Source organism: Malus sylvestris, chromosome 14 (assembly GCF_916048215.2).
Source record: "Malus sylvestris chromosome 14, drMalSylv7.2, whole genome shotgun sequence".
Lineage (NCBI taxonomy): Eukaryota > Viridiplantae > Streptophyta > Magnoliopsida > Rosales > Rosaceae > Malus > Malus sylvestris.
The window spans coordinates 4,163,763-4,184,181 of NC_062273.1; the positions used below are offsets into that span (position 1 = coordinate 4,163,763).

General features: G+C 34.9%; 2 protein-coding genes across 4 annotated transcripts; both read right to left on the bottom strand.

The window, feature by feature from the left end:
- Positions 1-2,517: 2,517 nt before the first annotated feature.
- Positions 2,518-7,925, bottom strand: LOC126600845 (E3 ubiquitin-protein ligase RHF2A-like). 3 transcript variants are annotated; one of them, XM_050267525.1, is made up of 11 exons: positions 7,845-7,925; positions 7,632-7,703; positions 7,406-7,554; positions 6,120-6,260; positions 5,951-5,997; positions 4,990-5,052; positions 4,804-4,909; positions 4,022-4,404; positions 3,796-3,903; positions 3,311-3,679; positions 2,518-2,796 (listed from the first exon to the last, which is right to left on the bottom strand). In XM_050267525.1, the coding sequence occupies exons 3-10, from the start codon at positions 7,409-7,411 to the stop codon at positions 3,364-3,366; spliced, it is 1,170 nt and encodes a 389-aa protein (XP_050123482.1). In that variant the 5' UTR covers positions 7,412-7,554; positions 7,632-7,703; positions 7,845-7,925; the 3' UTR covers positions 2,518-2,796; positions 3,311-3,363. The 3 variants fall into 3 exon arrangements, with proteins under 3 accessions (XP_050123482.1, XP_050123483.1, XP_050123481.1); XM_050267526.1 differs by lacking the exon at positions 7,845-7,925 and having other exon boundaries at positions 2,518-2,816; positions 7,632-7,805; XM_050267524.1 differs by lacking the exon at positions 7,845-7,925 and having other exon boundaries at positions 7,632-7,803.
- Positions 7,926-18,283: 10,358 nt separating this feature from the next.
- On the bottom strand, positions 18,284-19,790 carry LOC126600846 (uncharacterized). The gene has a single exon (XM_050267527.1). It carries the CDS (start codon positions 19,199-19,201, stop codon positions 18,686-18,688), a length of 516 nt encoding a protein of 171 aa, XP_050123484.1. The 5' UTR covers positions 19,202-19,790; the 3' UTR covers positions 18,284-18,685.
- Between the last annotated feature and the right edge of the window lie 629 nt (positions 19,791-20,419).

Sequence of the window (20,419 nt, forward strand, 5' to 3'; positions counted from 1 at the left end):
ATGTTAATAACAATTCCCTTTATTATACTTCAATCCCCATATATTTTTTTGCTAACTTAAACATTAGAGGCTCTCCGGCTACTACCACCCTAATAGTTATGAGCGGCAATGCTTGGGCATGAGTGACCGTAAAGATGAGATTTGACACTCGGATGGTTGATCCAAATGTAGACATCAATAAATTGTCTCTTGAATCTAGACATTGATGAGTGACAGTGAAGACGAGATTTGACACCCAGATAATTGATAACATGTTAGTACGTTTCGCAACCCCGACCCTCCCCCACCTCGTTCATGGTGATGGAGCCCATATATTCAATAAAAACGTCCGAAATCAACAACCACGCCAACTTGAAGGATTGTGAATGGAGCAGACGGAAAACTTGGCAAAGTGAAACAGAATGTGGGTTTAGACACCTTTCGCGAAGTGAAACGGAATGTGAGTTTCATGCAGTTAAGTGACAATTTTGCGGAAAGAAGGCTAAATTGCCGTTTGACAACCTAAATTATTATCCCAACTGAAATTGACTTCTAAACGCTATTTGAAATCAACCAATTAACCTCACTGTTAAATTAGATGAAATTTCATACACTTTGTCGTTAAATAGTAGCACGATTTTACGCTCAAGAGTGAATTACGTGCTGATCACCTGCATATGCGAGTATTTGACGGCAAAGTTAATAAAAATTTTCATCGAATATGATAATAAGGGGTTAAAATTGGTAGATTTCAAATAGTTCAAAAAGTTAATTTACCAAAAAATGAAGAGAGTTTTAACGAAACACTTCATGATACTATTCACTTTTAATGAAAAATCACATTTTTACCCTTTACTGGTACTATTCACTACACCTTTATTTGTCATTTTTCATTAAAATTAAAGTTTTTTTTTTTAAACTTTTCGTTAGTTTTTCTAAAACTGAATTCAAGAGTCAATTTCAACTAAAATAATAATTCAAAGGATCAAACCGCTGTTGAAGCACTATTTAAATATGGGCTATGTTGTAGCTCAGACCACCTTCATACGTGATAGGGTTTAACGTGCGACATTAGTAAGAAAATGCAAATGTTGAAATTTAAATATAGAGAAATGTTATTGGCATTTTAAAAATCTCATTCTACACTTGTCACAAGTGTATTTTTTTTGTCATAATATAGAAAGTTTGGAGTGTAAAATGAGATTTTTGAAGTTCTAATAACAATTCCCTAAGAGAGCATTTACGTACACGTAATGGGAATCAAAATATGGAATTGTATTCCGATTACGGACCACTCCTGTGTTTACTATATTTTAAGGAACAAAAAATATGGTGGGACCCACACAAAGTTTGGAATTCAATTTCTCACTTTGGAGGAATTGGATCCCTTGATAGTAGGTGGTATTTGAGTTCCGGAAGAATGAGGGAATGGGGAATCCATTTTTCATACCCATAATGCCCTCACATAATTGCTGAAATTCCAATGATAAAACCAACTCCCGTGCCCACCAGCGCTAGTTTGTCTGCTTCTCCCTCACTACCGCCCCCTTCCTGTCTTCCAAAGGCCACATACCCACCATCATCTTCCTAGACAACAACGACAACTAGAAAACAAGATCAAGCGAAAGCTGAAGAAGAACCCATTTTAGTTATTTATTTTTAACACAATGCTAAAAACCAAACTCCTCATATTCAAATCAACATGATATACCCCGTAAACTAAACTTCAAAGAAATTACATCACCACAACCAGCACTTCCCATAGGCCTCAAACCCACCGTGAATTTCAAATTGTTGAAAGATGATTGAGGCAGAGATAGAGAGAACGGTTGGGTTGGGGTTTGGTTGGTTAGTTTTTTATTTTTAATTTTATATCAATTGACTTGATTTCCTACAAGTTCTTATAAAATATTTATTTATAATAAAGGGCATTTTAGTAATCATACAAATTTTCATTCCGATTCAAGTGAATTAGTAAACAACTTATATTCAAACAATACCATTTATACTCCGATTCCAAAAAACTGTAGTAAACAGCTTTAATGGAAATCTGGATTTCAATTCTCCTCAATTCAATAACTCCTCAATTCAATTCCCCCTCAATCCAATTCCATCTATTTTGATTACAGATTAGTAAACGGGCTCAATATACTACATATACACGTTTTATTATATCAACCGGCTTGAGAAGTGGATCCTGTTTTGGATCCTGTTTTGCGAGATGTGAGACAGCCAGTCCATTGGCATGCAAAGCCGAATGTCTGGGACTGGCTGTCTCACGTCCCTCAAAACGACATCGCACTCCTCAAGTTGTTCCTGTATTACACAACATAACAGGAGGGAAGACAGAAATCACAATTCAAGAGGACAACCTAGAAAGCATTTGGTACCTTAACTAAAGGGTAGGTAGATTTTACTCACTCAGTTCCATCCTAAAATGTTCTAAACGAAAATTTCAGTGCCCGATTGAAACGAGAAAATGTGTAATGGCAATTATGGCATACTGGTCTGCAGATTATTTATCATCTACAGGCGATAGACTCAGAAACGCTTCCATAACATTTCTCCTTAGCATCCAAAACAGTTCAGTGCCAACATAGACCATCCATACATAATTAAAGCACTATACGACGGGTTATATATGAAAATATATACATAGATATACCCATTTGTAGAATGTATGTGTCCAGATAATTGCTCTTCTGTCAAGACCTCCTCTTTATTTGAATTCAGACCACAATCGAGATAGTTTTGACATACCCGAATCCTTTAACTCCGGCCTGAAGTGCAAAGCATCTCAACCTCAGCATCCCATGTCTGGAGCAAAGGGTAACAACCTTAGAGTTAAAACCCACACCAAAACTCAGACAACTTGGATCAATATAAAAGGTGTACAAATAAATTTAGATTTGAAACTTAGAAAAACTTCTAGCAAATTAGTTGAATTAAGGTCTTTCGTTATTTCTAACATGCACACAAAAACCAAAAAAAACACGAAAGAACAAACGGCGGCAGAGATAACTGTCATCCTAATCGATAAAGCCGCCAGCTAGACGGCATACAGTAAAATCAGACGTGATCATGTGATTAAGAGCAAGACTGTTGAAAGAGGAATGTTCAAAGGGTCAAGTGATAGGCCTGAGGCGCTGTGCACACACAAAATAGCACGCTAGCACATAATTCAAATCAAAATTGTAATTTCTTACTGCATCACGGGGCCTTAATAAGTAACAATGGTGGTAGAAACAAGTCGTAAATAAGGTGGCATTGGTGATGAAGTGGTTTACTTCGATACCAAAATAACAAAATTCAAGCCAACATTATTACTCACCTTAATTATGAAATGCTGAGGATAGATGCATTGCTGAAACAATTAATAGCAGATCAATGTGAAGTGGAACCTGCGGCACAAGTAGTACCAGGCCTATTGTTGTCGCTCAAAGGGTTTTCTCCACGGATCTCTGCACGGTTCTGGTTCCTCTGCTCTGCAGCAGAACCATCTGGATTCTGATTCACTACAGAAGACTGGTTGTCTGTACTATTGTCTCTTGTCTCAAGGCGCTCCATCATTCGAGATACGGTGGCAATTCCAGCATTAACCTCTCTACGAACTTCAGAACTGAGTTCCGACATAGAAGGGCTACGGGAGAACAGCCTCTCCTTCAATCCTCGTGTACTCCTCGAAAATGATTCCTTGTACCTCAAGTACAAATACAACAAATGAAATGGTAAAGAGAAAACCAAATGTATACACACATGCACATTAAACTAGTAAGGTGGTGTCCAAAATAGAACAGTGGTCACTTCATATCATACCTCATTGACATGGAATTAAACTTAGATTTCAGAGACTCTGAAAGAGAGTGAAGTTCTGATGGTCCTGCTCTGTCCTGATCCAACGATGAGGCATGGCTAGTAGAGCTCCTACAAAAAGATACTAAATAGTCATACAAATGTGAAATGCCTAGCATAGAAGTACATAAAGAATACTACCAGTGACTAAATGGTCATATAAAATGCAACATACGAAAATTATTATTACCAATGACTAGAGGAATTTCCTTGACGATTTCTATGCATGCGTGAAGACCCAGATGGTGAGGAAGAAATTCCATCAGTCTGAACAGAAGGATATTGTGCACTCCTTTGTGATGATTCATCCACATCTGAAGTAAGTGGGGTAGATGGACTTGCTACAGTTATTTCAGCTGGTTCACCGTCCCCTCCTGGGGCATGAACAGGACCAAGAGGAGATGCACTAGGATGTGTAGAAGGTACCGAGAAGTGTGGATGACCACGAGCAGATGATCGGCTACGATGGCTTTCCCTTCTACCATGGTGATGGGCCCTTCCCATAGAAGCAGCAGCGGCCAAGTGCTGAATGATGCGCTCTTCAAGTTCAGCATTGGTAGTACCCACAGGTAACTGAATTCCATTTCATAAACCCATTAAATACCATAATGAAACAATCTTAAAATTCATAACTTTAGGGAGCATTTGATTGACCGGACTAGGGCTGGATTGGGCTATTTAACACCGATTCCTAACTTGGACCAAACACGGGGTTAGTTAACAACTGGATAATATGGGATTATACCTTCTTTATGTGGGCTTAGACCATATAAAATGAGGGGACTAAATAGAACCAACCCAACCCAACCCAACTCAAACCAATTCAATCCAATCCAATCCCTATAATTAGTCCAAACCAACTCAATCCTATGTATCAAACATGCCCTAAATATTTTATTTTTGTACCTTGTAATGCTTTAAAGAACCAAAGACTTATTCAAACAAAAAAAACAACGAAAGAATATGACAGACATGCTGAAATTGAAAATCGCCAAGGGTGGGATGATGAAATATAGTTGCATTTCTTGCTGTCTCCCTAAATCTTCTCTCCCGTTCTACTCCCTCCAGTAATTCTTGACTGCCAAAATACATACACGTTTCAGTTAACTCCAAGTAAATAATTATAACACGTCAACATAAATAATGACAAAAACAAACCTGCAAGGATCCTTCAAGCTAATGGGTTGCCAACACATGGGACATTGAGAGCTTCGCTGGCACCTATATGAATGTACAATATTGTTAGATTCTGAGAGTGTCTACCTGTCCCAATTTGAATAGTTATTGATGAACTAAGGATGGCTTTTAAACGCGTATGTATGTGCATGGAGTTCGTGCAAGATAAAACTTGAAACACAGTCTTAAAGCCAATAAAGGCTATGTCAAGTGACCAAAAAACCTTACAACTGAATCTCTCATAACCAGATGAGATCCAGAATATTAACATCTTCATGAAGTCATAGTTTAAATTCACATTTACAGGGAAATAGAACTAGAAGGAAAACATATCAGCTAAGTCACTGGCCCCCATAATAAAGAACGGTTCTATTGCCACAATTCATATATCCTCGCCCCAACCACAGTTTAAAGGATATTAATCAACTCTCCCACCCCCATCATTCCCGTACTGCCGCATCTCCTGATCCTTCCATATCCCTAATCTTTATCTTCGCTAAGTAAAGATGGTGGTTTCCATGGAATATGCATAGAAGGCAAAATATATCAGCTAAGGTCACTGGACCCTATATAATAAATAGTGGTGCTATCCCCACACCCAATTCAAATATTCCCACCCCAACCACAATTTTTAAGAATATTAATCAACCCTTCCCACCCCCATTATTCCCGTAAGTGCCGCATCTCCTGTTCCTTCCATATCCCTAATCTTAATCTTTGCTAAGTAAAGACGGTGGTGTCCATGGATGCTGCCCATGGTAGTGCAGTGCCCTAAAAAAACTTGTACTGCTTGGTGCAAAAAACTGGCCTCAAATAGAGGTAAAAAATAGACTTGCTTAAAAGTTAAAATAAGTTTAATGAAAAATCAAATACAAATTAATAAATAAAAAGTAAAATAAATGATGTTAGTAAGATCCATGATTGAAACTAATATGCTTTATACCACTCAAGGATGCAGTGGAGGTGAAACTCATGCTTGCAAGAAGTAACCTGCAAAGCAAGACATGGAATGTGATTAAAGGAAAATCTATATAAGATCACGAAAGAGTACAAAGCATAAGATTCTCATGTGCAAGGAGAAAACAAAAAGGTGGATACACTTGATATATTACCACTGATGGATCACTGTCACAAAACTCATCAAGGCATATGCTGCAGGCTTCGCCATAATCCTCTTGTATTCCCCCTTCCACAAATGCAGCAGCTGATATCATATGACTTTCAGCATCCTTTGCCTCCATTTTATTTGGAATCTTTTGACACACAAAACCCAATTTCAACATTGATCAGTAGAGCACATCGTTTGTGAAAAGTATCATAATTAAATCCCAAACGGAATGAGCATCTATTCTTAAAGAGTTAGCCAATCTCAGTTCTAAAAATTTTAGAAGTAAAACAAGTAAAGCTGCTGGCTAAGTTAATAAATTCTCATGAGTAGCCAAGATTATAAACCCAACTCAAGGAACCTCAACCTATCAACTGAGGCTGGCGACACTAATATCTTAGGTCTTATGACTCTTATCCTACTTAAATTATCTGGGACCACATCCACCGTTATTTTTTGGAAAATCGTTTCCTAGTTTACCATTGTAACCATTCCTGCCTTCCTCTAGTTTCCTTTTTCTATTTGTGAAAACTAACATTCGTTAAATTGAACTGAAAAAGTAGCATTTCTTAAAATGCTGAATTATATCAATGAAAACTGAGATGGAGAAATTCACACACTGTTTCATCTATACAAAATAAAAACTACTCTTCTGTTTAGATAAAGAAAATCACTTTGTTCTCAAATATGTTGACTGATCCAGGTGAAAGTTTGTATATATTTTAAAGGATTTTGAAATGTTTCATGTAGCATGCAGAACTCCAAACTATATCTTTCATAGTTGTATCAGAGATTAACAAAAGCTTTGTTTAACATACACACATAGCATCATTCATCCTTCCATTCCATCCATTTGCTTATCCGAATATACAAATACAGTCGCAAATATATGAAACCCAGAGGAAACAATAAACTTAATAATCAAATCCCCCGCATCCAAGTTCAAATTCCCCTCCCCGTAGTTTTTATTAGATTAGAATATCGCTCGAATACAAAAATATAGCATCATTAAAATAAAAAAATAAAAAAAATAAAAAAAATAAAAAAACCTCCCTTAGACAGGATAACATTTTCTTTAACATACACACATATCCTCAATTATCCATCCATTGGTTCATTCAATTATACATACATATTCAATTATATGAAACCCAGATGACATAATACTCTCAATAATCAAATCAAAGCAACAACATAATTGAAAAGAAAATCAAAATTCAATCCTAAGAATAAAAAAGATTACAACTTTAATCAAATTCCAAATAAAAAATTGGTGGGTTTTGATGGGTTTACCTCCATTAAGGGTATTAGAGATGGCAGTCAAGAAATTCAGAGAAGAACGGCCATGAAATTGCAGCAGATCGAGCTCTGAATTCCCCAACCAGAAAACCCCACTAGAGATTCATCGCCAGCAGGCCGGCAGCAAACAAAACAAAACCACCCTACAATTAAGCGGTGCACAGTTGATTGATCAATGTTGAAAAAACAGAAGGATAAAAAAAATTAAAGATAATTTTACCTTCAAATTTGGATGTGCAGTGCTGGTTCCTGGTTGGTTTGTTTTTGTTTGGAAAATTCAGGTTTTATATTGCTGTATTATTCACGTAAACAAAATCAGCTTCAGAAAATTACGGAATGCAGAGTGTTTTAACGTCTTGAATGAATATAATCTACGTTTCAAGGAAGATATTAATTTCTCTTAATTATATGTTAAAATATTAAGATTACGAACATTATTTTTTTCTGAAAATAATTTATGTTCCTTCCCCACTTCCCACTTTTTTGAGAATTTTCTTTGCTTTATTTGTTTTGTCTTTTTTGTGCGTTGGAAAACAAACCCCACCCCCACAATCACGACATGTCACAATAGATGGGGTCACAGGGAGAGGCCTCAAGATTCGACACCACCCATCGAAGAAATTTTTCAGTTCAGGGCACGGGTGTTACGCCATAAGTTATAGAAAAGGGAGGCAGGTTGTCTGCCCTACTATTACGGTGTCTTTTTTATTCATTTTTATTTGTGCGGTTATGATTAAATCACGTCAATATTTTATATTAATTTTTTTATAGAGATAATAAAATAAAAATGAATAGGAATATAAAATGTTGACGTGGCTTAATCGTGACCACACAAATAGGAGAGGATGGGAAGAGCACCATAACAGGAGGGCAAACAATCTACCTCCATATAAAAGTGGAAAGAAGTTTTTTTTAATGTCATTCAGCTTGTAGGCGTATGTATCCGTATTTCAGTATATTGAAAAAGGGCCTGGCTTCTCTGCCCTCCCAGTTCTCATACACTCTCATTTCCTCCTATTTGTTCGGTCACGGTTAAGCCACGCCAACATTTTATATCACTATTGCTTTTTGTCTTATTGTTTCTATAAAAAAAAATCAATATAAAATGTTAACGTAGTTTAACCGTGACAGCACAAAATAGGAGCAATGAGAATGTATGAGAACTGAGAAGGCAGAGAAGCCGAGTCCATTGAAAAATCTCTCAACTCGTTGAATCATTGGGTGTTCATCTATATGGGGGTCATTTACTAAAGTATAGAGCTCATTTTTTTATGTTTAATTTTAGCCACATACCCAAGTGATTTGTTTTTATTTTGTATATTCTATGTTTTTGTGATTAATAATTTAGTAGTTGGATTTGTTTCCATTTTATATGAATACCTAGAAGATTTTTATCTTATTCGTCCTATTATTTTCGTTTTTATTTGGTGGACAATTGACATACAAGATAATGTAGTTTATTCAATACAAAATTGGTATATGGTATGTAATCATATATACCAAGCTATTAATGTATTTGAAGTCACCCTCATAACCAAAAAAATGAGACCGTTGAGTTAAATCACGAATAAATTCGTTTTTCTTGAAATTATATTTGGATAAAGGAAATAAATTTGGAATTTTGATAAAAGTTAGAATTTATAAATTGACATGCATCAATTCTCTTGTTTGGATTCATAAATATAGAAATTTATAATTTCTGCGTGGAAAAAAAAAAGAATTTGGGACCTTCAATTACCAAGTTTAAATTACATGTAAATATTTGTTATTTTCAAATTTCTATGGGTAAGAGTTTAAAAATAACAAATTCTATTTCAAATTCCATTGTTCTTTTTAAGTTAGCCAAATAAGAAAATTCACAAACCTTAGAAAATAAAATTTCGTCATTTCAATTTTCGTCATTTTAAAATTCCTTAATAATCTTAAATTTCCTAATGCAAACAGAATGTAAATGTAATTTTATGCTTACTGTTATCAAATATTAAGACTCATGATAGACTTCTAGTATTCAACATACGACAATCGAATATTTCAAGAATTTTTGGATGTTGGCTACTGAACCGTTGCATAGTTTTACATTAATTGCAACTGATTGGGGTAATTTCAGATGCGTCTGATCGAAAACAAGATTTACCATTCAAATCCAACAAAAAAAAACATTGAAATCAAACTTTTAATAGTTGTTTGTGGCAATCATTGAGAAAAAATAGCCACTGCAGCCTCAATACGGAGAAATTATTAGATGATATGGTATCACCATTATAAACAAATAACATATATAGCGAGCAGATAATGGTAATTATTTATCTATAAATATTTAAATTCTTACACACTTAACCATCTAAGCTCATATCCGAACAGCTCAAGATTTTTTAGATTTCATATTCTGCTTAAAAATCGACCCTTTTTGTGTTGTCTTATTCGAATTTCTGACTTTCTACCCAATTTTTAACTTTGCATCAAAACCTCCCCAACTTTGCGATTAAGATCGGACAACCTGTCACCCAATAATGATTTGGGGCCCTTGGATGGGATCTGACAGCCACAAAATGTTCGGCACAAATCATAATTGCACTGAAGAAAAATTGATATTTTTGGTCTTCTTATAAAGCCTTCTTGTTTTAATAGGGTCACAACTCTTTTGTGTCACTTAGTACTACAACTTAGTGATATTTTTTTTTAATTTTTAAGTAAGAGATTTTAAATTTGATTATCGCCAAAAACGATTTAAACCATATTATTGCTTTCCCATGTATCATTTTGAAATCGATTTTAAAAACCTTTTATAAGTGGGAAAGTGTTGTCTTAAGACATTCCATAAAAATTCCCACGTTTCCCATTCATTACCAATATGAAGTGCTGCCTAAAAAACAACCCGACTATATATGTGTTGAGAGTGAATTTCCCGTCAGGAAACTGGATCTCTACCAGCTGAAATTATAACACATTATTTGTCTATTATTGAGGTACCGTAAAATGCAAAGTGTTTGTAACTCAGTTGATTAAAAATACTCATCCTTGCACCCGAGGTTTTGAGTTTAATTTCCTCTTTTCACTATTGCTTGTATATTCATATACATTAAAACACCACGTCATTCACCGATATTATAACACGTTCACCATGAACGCAAAATTCTCAAGTGGTCCCATGTCACCTAAAATCTTCAAAACTACAATTGGGTTTGGAATATATTCTAATTGGATAAAGAACAAGGACATGGATATTTTAGTGTACAAGTGGCCCTTATCCTGTCTATTATTCACTACTAAAGTTGGCTACATGTATGATTAAGTGCTTTAATTTCGCCCAAGAACATCTCAAATTTACAATATAGTGTGGACCTAAAGTTTTGCAAAACTAGTCAAAGCACTTTCATGGTTTTTTTGTTTTGTTTTTTAATAAACGATATTATCTACACATAAAAAATGTGGAAAAATGGGTTAAGCTTCATAATGACCTAGCAATAATGTGGTTCAAATTCGCATTTGGCGAGAATTGAACCTAAAACCTCTCACTTATAAATAAATAGAAATATCACTTGACACACCCCGACCGGAGTCGAGGCATGCTGGCCGACACTCGAATGTGACGTAGCCAAAAAGGAAGGTGAAGCATGAAAATATGGGTAAATCTAAACCAAAACTAACATTTATTTAATCTAAAGTAGTTAGTGTGCAATAGTGGAAAAAACCCATAAAACACAAGTGTTCAGAGCATAGATGACATAAAAGTGTGCAGTCGAAACTAGTTAAAGTGCTTAATACACAACCAGGAAAAAGCCCCTACACTTATTTATGGATATGTCAGAACTGTCGGAAATTCCTCGAACGCCACAGAGTAATAAGCTAACTAGGACCTGGAAGGGTGAAAAACAGAAGGGCGAGTGGGCAAAAACAAAGGTTTATAAAACACATTTATTTTCTGAACATACTAACCCCTTGCCGTAAAACATGTACAGTTTCCAGAAAATCATACTACGTATAAGTATGAAATCAAATGCAAATCAACAGTAAATCTAGAAATACGCCAAATCACAATATATCAATAGTAGCATAATAAAATCAGGTGCTAATCAATCTATGCTAACAGAGAATCTGACATGAACAAGACTGGGTGTAATCATAATATATGTTATAGTACTACAATCACGTGAAGATTGGAGCTAGGCGCATCACATATGAGTCGAAGTTGCCTAATGCAACATGTACGACATGACTGGCACCTACAATGGATCCAAGGTAAGCGTGTGGTGCGATGTGAACATACACATGAAACCTCGCCCTGGCCGAGGCGAGTACTAAACTGGTGCAAGCATGCATGATAAGCAAGTATAAAGTATATGGACATGCCATGACAATATATAAATCTCAACAATAATATGGCAATTTTAAAATTCAATAAAATATGGCATGATAGGCGTAAAATCAATCTAAAAGCACATGTGGAAACTATAAACTTTATGTATAATATATAAAAACAAATGCCCACTCACTGATACGTCAATGGATCGTAGCCTCCTAGCCTTGTTTGTCTTTGTACCTCCTCGAGGTAAGTCTCACCTATATGTGAAATAACTTTACTAATCATTTAATTAGGACATACACATAAAGGCTAGGAAAATCCCCCATAGTTTGCTCAAATGAAAGGTTTAAATATATTAAAACATTCTAGTCGATGTCACAAACCCATACACGTCAAGCACGCACTCTCACGCACCGCTAGGTCGTGGCCACATGCGCGCCCATGCACAGGCCACACGCCTAACATACTGACAGATGACAAAGGAATATTCCATAAGATTTGACGGAATATTCCGTTAGATTTAATCGAATATTCCGTTAAATATTAACGATGCTACCTAACGATGTCAAAATGTTCCGTTAACTTTAATAGAATATTCTCCTTCTTCTCCGGTTGCTGTCCTCCATTTGCCTCCGCCGTCTAGTTTGCCGGTTTCTGGAAAAATTCGCCGAATTTCTGGATTTTTTTTTTTAAACTTCATATCTTTTTCATTTCTCAACCATTTTTAATGTACTATATATGGAAATGAAGCTTATAAAGAGTAGAACAAGTTTATACCTTTTGGAAGTCCAAAAAGTGGACGAAAATGGGTTGAAATTAGCTCAAAGCTCTCAGACCTATTTTAGTTGTCTTAAAACCGTGTGTTTTCAAGATGGCTCATCTCCCAACTTAGGTTAGTGGTCACATGGAGTTGTGTAGTGGCCTCCAAATCTCCCAAAACCTTGTAACATGAGCTGGAAATCGACGGGGAATCTTCACCCAAGTTAGAGCTCTGAGTTGCTTCGAGTTGGAAGCTCAAAACTCGTCCATTTTAAGATCGGTTTGTACGAATGGACTCGTGGGGATGAGAGGAGTTCAATGGTGGTGGTTTGAGACTTGATCTATAAGGGTTGATGATGGTCCTTATTGTTGCAGACAAAAGAGAGTTACGGGTGAAGGAGAGAGAGAATGAGAAGATGAGAGAGAGAGAGAGAGAGAGAGAGAGAATGAGTCTGATTAGATAGAAAAAAGAGAGAGGGATCTGTTTGATTGGGTGAAGGAAGTGAGGAGAGTGACTGATTGGTTGATGAGGGAGAAAGGGCACGGGACATATTTTTAAAGTGAAAAATGATAAGGTTTTGTTTGTACAATTTGAAATCAGACAAAATCTAACACACCATATCAAAAACAGTAGTTTCCTACACTGAATAATTAGCACATGTGTACAAATCTACCTGTTGTTAATGCACTTTAACTAAACGTAACTTTTTTGTTACAACTCCGATTCAGGTCTAACTTGCGCTCACGCACTCGTAACAAAGAGTACTAATTAATTACGATATCGAGAAAAATAATTTAAAAGTCGAATAACTACGTTCACGTAAGGTTCCACTTTTGCCAAAAAAGGCATAAACGCCATTTTACACACTCGGGGAGAAAATTACATGAAAAATTAGGGACGAGTCGTCATATCACTAAACTGTAATACTAAGTTACAACACTTTCTTGAATTTCTTTCTACCCTTTCACATTTGTAACTTAGACCTACTCCAACCATTTGCCGTAAAACTCAAATTTTAGGTTTTAAACTTACCCCAACTTGCTCCAACCCTTGGGCTAAATATGAGTTAAAACTCAAAACTCATTTCTCAGGCAAATTTAGCCCAGGATTCCCCCTGGGTTAGACCATCTCCAATCCTGACCTAAAACCTAAAAATATTTAGCCCAGAAACAGCTTTTCTACTCCAACTATTTTGGCCTAAAATTTTAGCCCCAGATTATCAAAAAATGAATTAAGGCTAATTTTTTTTAAATTAACTTTTTAAAAAAAATAAAATTATGTAGACTATCCTAAATTAATTTTATGAACATTTTAACCTAAAAATATTTAAATTCAAATAAATTTTGAAAAATCACTAAATCAATACATGAAAATCATGATAAACCACATAAACTTAAAAAACAAAAATTATTCTAGCCGTTGGAAAAAAATATTTAAATTCCAATAAATTTTAAGATTATTCTAGCCATTGGATTTAAATTTGGACCGTTAGATTTAATTATATTCGATTTAAGCCGTTGGATTCAATAAATATATAAATATAAAACAAAAAAAAATTGAATGTGGACCGTTGGATTAACCAACGGTCCAATTACCACCACCACCCGATGAAGAAAAGTAGTCGTTGGCTACAGGATAAGGCCCACTTTTCACTCTCATCCGTGGGTCCCAGCAGCTTTTGTGGGCTAAATTTGTGACCTATATTGCCTTCATTTTAAGTTTTAGGTTTTAGGTTTGGTTTAGGTTTTGGGTTGGAGTGGATTTGGGGGGGAAAAAAGGGGAAAATTTAGGTTATAAGCCACCATTGAAGATGGTCCTAGTGGGGTTGCCCATCATATATGTATATTTTTTTTAGTTTTATATTTATAAATTAATTGAATCAAATGGTTAAGATCTAATTTGATCAAATCCAACAGTAATATATATATATATATATAAAGGTCAAATTTAAATCAAAAGGCTAAAGTAATTAAAAAAAATATTTTATGTGTTTCATATTCTTTCGTAATGTTCCACGAGTTTCATGATGTCGGTTTAGTGATTTTTCAATATTTATCGGAATTTAAATATTTTTATGTTAAAATGTTCATAAAATTAAATTAGGATAGTCTAAATATTTTTTTTTTAAGTTACTTTAAGAAAGAAATTATCATAAATTCATTCTTTAATTACTTTGGGCTAAATATTTCACTCAGAAGGATTGGAAGAAAAAAACTATTTCTATGTTAAAACTTAAATTTTTTAAATTAAAAATTTTAGGTTTTAATCTAAGAGTTTGAAATGATCTTATAATTGCCTTCTTTATAGGGTACCCTTCTTTTGTAGGACAGAGACAAAAGGGACAGTTTACACTACCATGGCCCAGGCCTAAAGATTCAAGTTCATATCTGAACCCACCTGACTCAACAACATGTAGAGTCCGGACAGTGACATATTATAAACTAAGAGCATTTTTTTCTCTTTTTATTGTTTTTTTTATTTTTGTTTTTGTTTTTGGTTGAAAAAAAGTGGGATCTATTTGGAACCTGCAACTCCTAAATTGGGTTCAATTCACGAGTCACTACATGAGAATGTATGACTGCAGTTTTGACCGAAAGTTGATGCCTCTCACCATAAAGTTCACTGGCACCAACAATGCTCACCGTCCACTCAAAAGGTGATTGTGACTCTATTATTTATTAAAAAAAAATTAGTATCCGATCATTAATTTTTACTGTTCATTGATTAAGATCTTATTAGTTTTTAAATTTTGATTCAAATTCCTAGCAATAATGTGATAATAAATTTACATGTTTATAGTAATTAATTTAGGGTTTAATACTCACACCTCTATTAAACTTCTAATTAATTTTCAATTCAAACATTTCCAAAATAATAAAAAATTAAATTAAATTAAGTTTGTACCTATTAGTTTATATATATATATATATATATATATTCTTAATTTTTTAATCTTAAATGTACCCATTCATATAATTTTTCAATTTTTTTAATCTTAAATGTACCCATTATCAAATATATCAATTTGTTATATGTAAAATGTACCTTTTTTTTAATATAAAATCCATTCAAATTTTTTAATCCATGTTTAAACTTATATGGGTACATTCTTTTTCGTTGATTTGAGAATGTATCCATGTTTTGGTACAATAACTTTTTTTGTTAATTTTGGTTAATGTACCCATACATATATGTACACACACACACATACACACACACACAATATAATAGAGAGTATAATTTATATTTTATTATTTTTAATCCCATAAATTATGGGTTTTATTTAAAATCTCATTAATATAAACAATTACAAATTTCAAATTTTAATTTTTAATTTAAAAAATATAGTAACTTACATTATTACATTAAGGTCAGAGACCTCAATAAAAAACTAAAAACTAACAAGGTTTCAATCAAAGAATATTGATAGTTAGGGACCGCATCCAAAGTGTCCCATTTATTAATTTGTGGTAAACAAAGTGAGTGAAGATGGTATGTGTTGGAAATTTCATCATCTAAATTATACAAATTTAATACATATTTGAAAACAATTTGCATTTCAAGTGATTAAAAGTAAAGGGATTTGTTGATTTGTCTCTTGAATTTGTATGAAACTGTCAATCTTCTCTTTGAATTTTAATTATAGTCGATTACTTCCGTAAACTTTTATAATTAGTTAATTTATCCCTTGAACTCTAACTTTAATCGATTACTCCCCTGAACTTTTATAAATAACCAAGTCCTCCTGACATTAGATTTTAAAAATTTTCATTTCAACTTTAACCGATTACTTCCCTGAACTTTTATAAATAATCAAGTCCCCTTGACATTAGATTTTAAAATTTTTCATTTCAATTTTTCATCCATTCAATTTTCTATCATTTTTGCCATCATACAGTTGTCATGTGTTGTTTCTGTGATTAAGATTGATGGAAAGTTAGGTGAAATTTTTTAAAATCAAATGCCAAGGTGGAAATTGGCTATTATAAAAGTTCAAGGGATAATTGGCTTATATTAAAGTTCAAGGGGGGAAATTAGCTAATTATAAAAGTTCAAGGGGGTAATCGGCTAAAATTGAAGTTTAGGGGGGAAATTGGCAGCTCTATACATGTTCAGGGGGCAAATTGACAAATATACCTTAAAAGTATTGCTACTTAGTACTGTAGTCTAGTAGTATTCTTTTTTACTTGTAAGTGAGAGGTTTTAGATTCGATTCTAGCCAATGACGAATTTGAATCACATTCTTGTTAGCCCATTGTGAGGTTTAGCACACCCCCTCCATTTTAGTGTAGATAATATCGTATTTGTTAAAAAAAGAAATACATTTACTTTGACAAGGCATGTGTCTTGGCCTTTCTGTTAAAGTGGCCTAAAGACGGTCATTGACCATTACATGGTTAACGACTGTTTTAACAAAAAGCTAAATAGATATATGAAAGTATTTTAGAATTATCATTTTAGGTACTAAATTGTGATGAAAAAAAAACTTGATGTATGAAATATTGAAAATCAATAAATTTTTGGATAGTAAACTAAGATTTGTGATCCATTTTTTATTTTCCAAATTCCTTGGAACATGGAAATCTCTCACCGAAACAGAGCCGGAGAGATTTCCTTTATTTTTGTGGGAGTGTGAATTTGACCAAAGTGTGCAAAGAAAAATTGTGTCAAAAGGTGAAGCAACATAGAATTTGTACAAAGCAAGAGAAAAAGTGTTGTTTCAAACAAGATGGACAGCAAAGAAGGAAATCTGTCTGCATATCCAAGACCAAGTGTAAAGCCACAAACATATGACCCTACCAAGGTCCTCATGCTTTCATTTATAATATCCAACTCGATTCTGAATTAATGACAGAAATCACACGCAAAATAAGTGTAGAAGATTTAAACTCTTATAAACACTAATAAACTGTTAGCTCATTTAAACAGTGGCCATACTTAAACTTTCTGCTATCCTTTATGTCATTCTTTTATCTTAACGTATGAATATCAACACTATTTGAATTTCCTCAAGCAAACACGTGCGTATTAGATTGGCTTCAACATATGTACTCTTCTTATGCATTCAAGTTCAAATTGCCTGTCATATATTATTTGAAAGAAAACATCTTTTGTGTTTAAGAAAATATATGAATACGAACACTTCTTAAGCCGTTACATCATTCAGCCAACCATGGCCGAATTTCCCTTCTAGGAAGAACAAAGGTTGTAAAACCAAACTCAGGTTTAGATTCTGTCCATACCAAAATATATCATCACATTCAAGAATCAAGTATTTAAATCACCACCAATTTTAAGATCACAGATACCTATCCCTCAAACATATCACCTTCCCACATAACCACCAAAATAAATAAATAAATAAATAAAACTAATCTAAAAAAACTTTAGTTTTAATGAAAAAAGACAAATAAATGTGTAGTAAATAGTACCTGAAAAAGGTAAAAATATGGTTTTTCGTTAAAAGTGAACAGTATCAGAAGTGTTTCGTTAAAACTTCTCAAAAAAAAAGTCAGCAAAAAATGCAGTCTTAACCTCAAAGATCATTTTTTGGAGATTCAAACATTAGGAAAACTAATGAAAAGGGCTTGAAAACTTTGAGTTTTAATGATAAAGACAAAATAAAGGGTAAAGTGAATAGTATCAGGATTGACTTTTTAGTGTAAAAATGTGGTTTTTCGTTAAAGTGAATAGTACGGGTGCTTTTCATTAAAGTTCCCTCAAACATTGCCTTTTTTGTTAATTTTGGTGAGACAATTTGTACATGATTTAGAAACTACATTAAAAATTAAATAAAATAAATAAAAAATAAAGCAGAAATAGCCCGGCAATGTATTACTTCCAATAATCTTTGAAACCTTCAACATTCTTTTCTGTTTTTTTTTAAATGCCCACAAAATCCACATTTAGCCCCCCAAAGTCAAACAATATGACAATGATACAAACTCTTACAATATACAAATTCCCACCACAATGAAAAACCTAATTTCGATGATTTAGGTCCTCTCTATCCCTCCATCACGTGACGGATAAATCATCGGACGAATAAATTACCGGTTACATAGCAAAATATTTCATTTTCCACATCCCCGTATATTTTAGATTTAACCACATTAAATTAAATCTAATGTGGTCAACACACCAAATAACCTCAGTAATTATAACTCGGGGGGTATTATGGTCATTTCGCCAATAGTTAAATACGTTTAAATTATATGCCAGGTAGAACCTTGGACGACGGTTCCCTCTGGGATGGGCTCCTCCAAAAACCGGTACTGTAAAACCGGTCCCACATCTCCTTCTCGAGCTGCATCACATCCTTGTCACACGACTCATCGTCGGCGACCTTCTGCGACCTGTTGTTGATCTCCGCCATGCACTGCAAACCCATCGGGTGGAACTGGAGCTCCGAGCCGGCGAACCCGCAACTGCACTTGCGATTCCGGGGCTGCAACAGCCCCTTCTTGATCAGCCGCTGGCGGCGTTTCTTCTTCAGAACGCGGCGGCAGAGCCCCGCCGGGACCTTGTAGATTGCGAGAACTAAGAGGTTGACGAGGCCCCACGGGCAGCAGCAGCACACGGCAGCGCAATCGGCAGTGGTGCCGCCTACGACTTCAGCAAATCGGGCGGTGCTGGTTGAGACTTGGGTCCGGAGCAGCGGCTGCCGGCGCGGCGAAGAAGTCTGCCGGAGAAACAGCTGCCGCGATGAGGTTATCGATGGTGACATAGCTCAAATTAAAAAATAAAAAAGGGAAATCGAAAACGGAAAATGGAGAGAATTCCGATCTGGGTTTTACAGATTGAACAATTTCTGAAAAAAACCCAGAATTTAATTTCGATTTTTGATGTGGGAATTTCAAGAATTTTGCAGAATCAGAATGTCACGAGAAATGGGAAGATTCTTGGTTATTTGGTTTTGCCAAAAATTATCAATAAAAAAAGAAGAAGCAAGGGTCTTGGATCCTCGGAGCAAGGAAGAAGATGAATCCGATTAGGAGAAATCAAATTCCTTGCTCGAGGGTCGCCGGAGACCCTTGTTGTATGCGAAAGGGTCAAAGAATGAGTAATAAGAATAATAAGAGGGGTGACTCCATGGGAGGTGGGAGGGGGAGGATGTGGGAAATGGGGGTGGCCGTGCAGGGAGGAGTGAGTTGGCAAAGATGATGTATGAGGGAGTTGTATAGGTGATACTACTATTAGGAGGCCAATAAAATGGATGGAAGTGGGGGAGTTTGGGAAACGAGTATTGCGGTGGGGACGAAGTTGTTGTGGAGGGTTTGGGTATTTTTGAAGGGTGACGGGCTTTTCTTGGAGGGGTTTCTTGCTCTATATGATTGTTGGGGGAGGAGGGAAGGGGTTATAAAAATGGCAAAAAATGGGTTGGAAGTTGGAAATTTTAACGAAAAGCTAACAGTACTGTTTATTTTAACGAAAAATCATATTTTTACACTAAAAAATCAATCTTGATACTATTCATTTGACCTTTTATTTTATCTTTATCGTTAAAACTCAAAATTTTCAAACCATTTCCATTAGTTTTTCTTTGGAATAATGAATGGAGAGAGAGAGAGAGAGAGAGAGGACGAGGCGGAGGGTGTAAATTGTGAAGTGGATCAGTGGCGTGGTATTTATTTAAGTTCACAGATTAAGAAAAGTAATCGAAAGGCAGAACCAAAATAAAAATAGAAGAGTAACCGAAAGAATATAGGTATCGTTTGGTATGCAGACGGGACAGAATGAGACGAAACGAAGAGGGAGTAAAGATACCCTCGGATGGAAACAAGGAGGAATAAGAATGAGACGGAGAGGTTATAATTTTGTGTTTTACGGATGTGGAACGAGTTGTTACAGGGGGTGAGGTGGAACGAAAATTCACCAAAAACTCGTCCCATAGAACAACGCGTTCCACTTGTTTTAGGCGCACCAAACGTGGGATGGAACGCTT

Coding starts and splice junctions, on each gene's coding strand:
- LOC126600845 (XM_050267525.1), bottom strand. Junction 4,405..4,803: donor GCGATTTTCAATTTCAGCAT/GTCTGTCATATT, acceptor AATGGAATTCAG/TTACCTGTGGGTACTACCAA. Junction 3,904..4,021: donor GGAAATTCCTCTAGTCATTG/GTAATAATAATT, acceptor ATCTTTTTGTAG/GAGCTCTACTAGCCATGCCT.
- LOC126600846 (XM_050267527.1), bottom strand. CDS start 19,201: ATGTCACCATCGATAACCTCATCGCGGCAGCTGTTTCTCCGGCAGACT.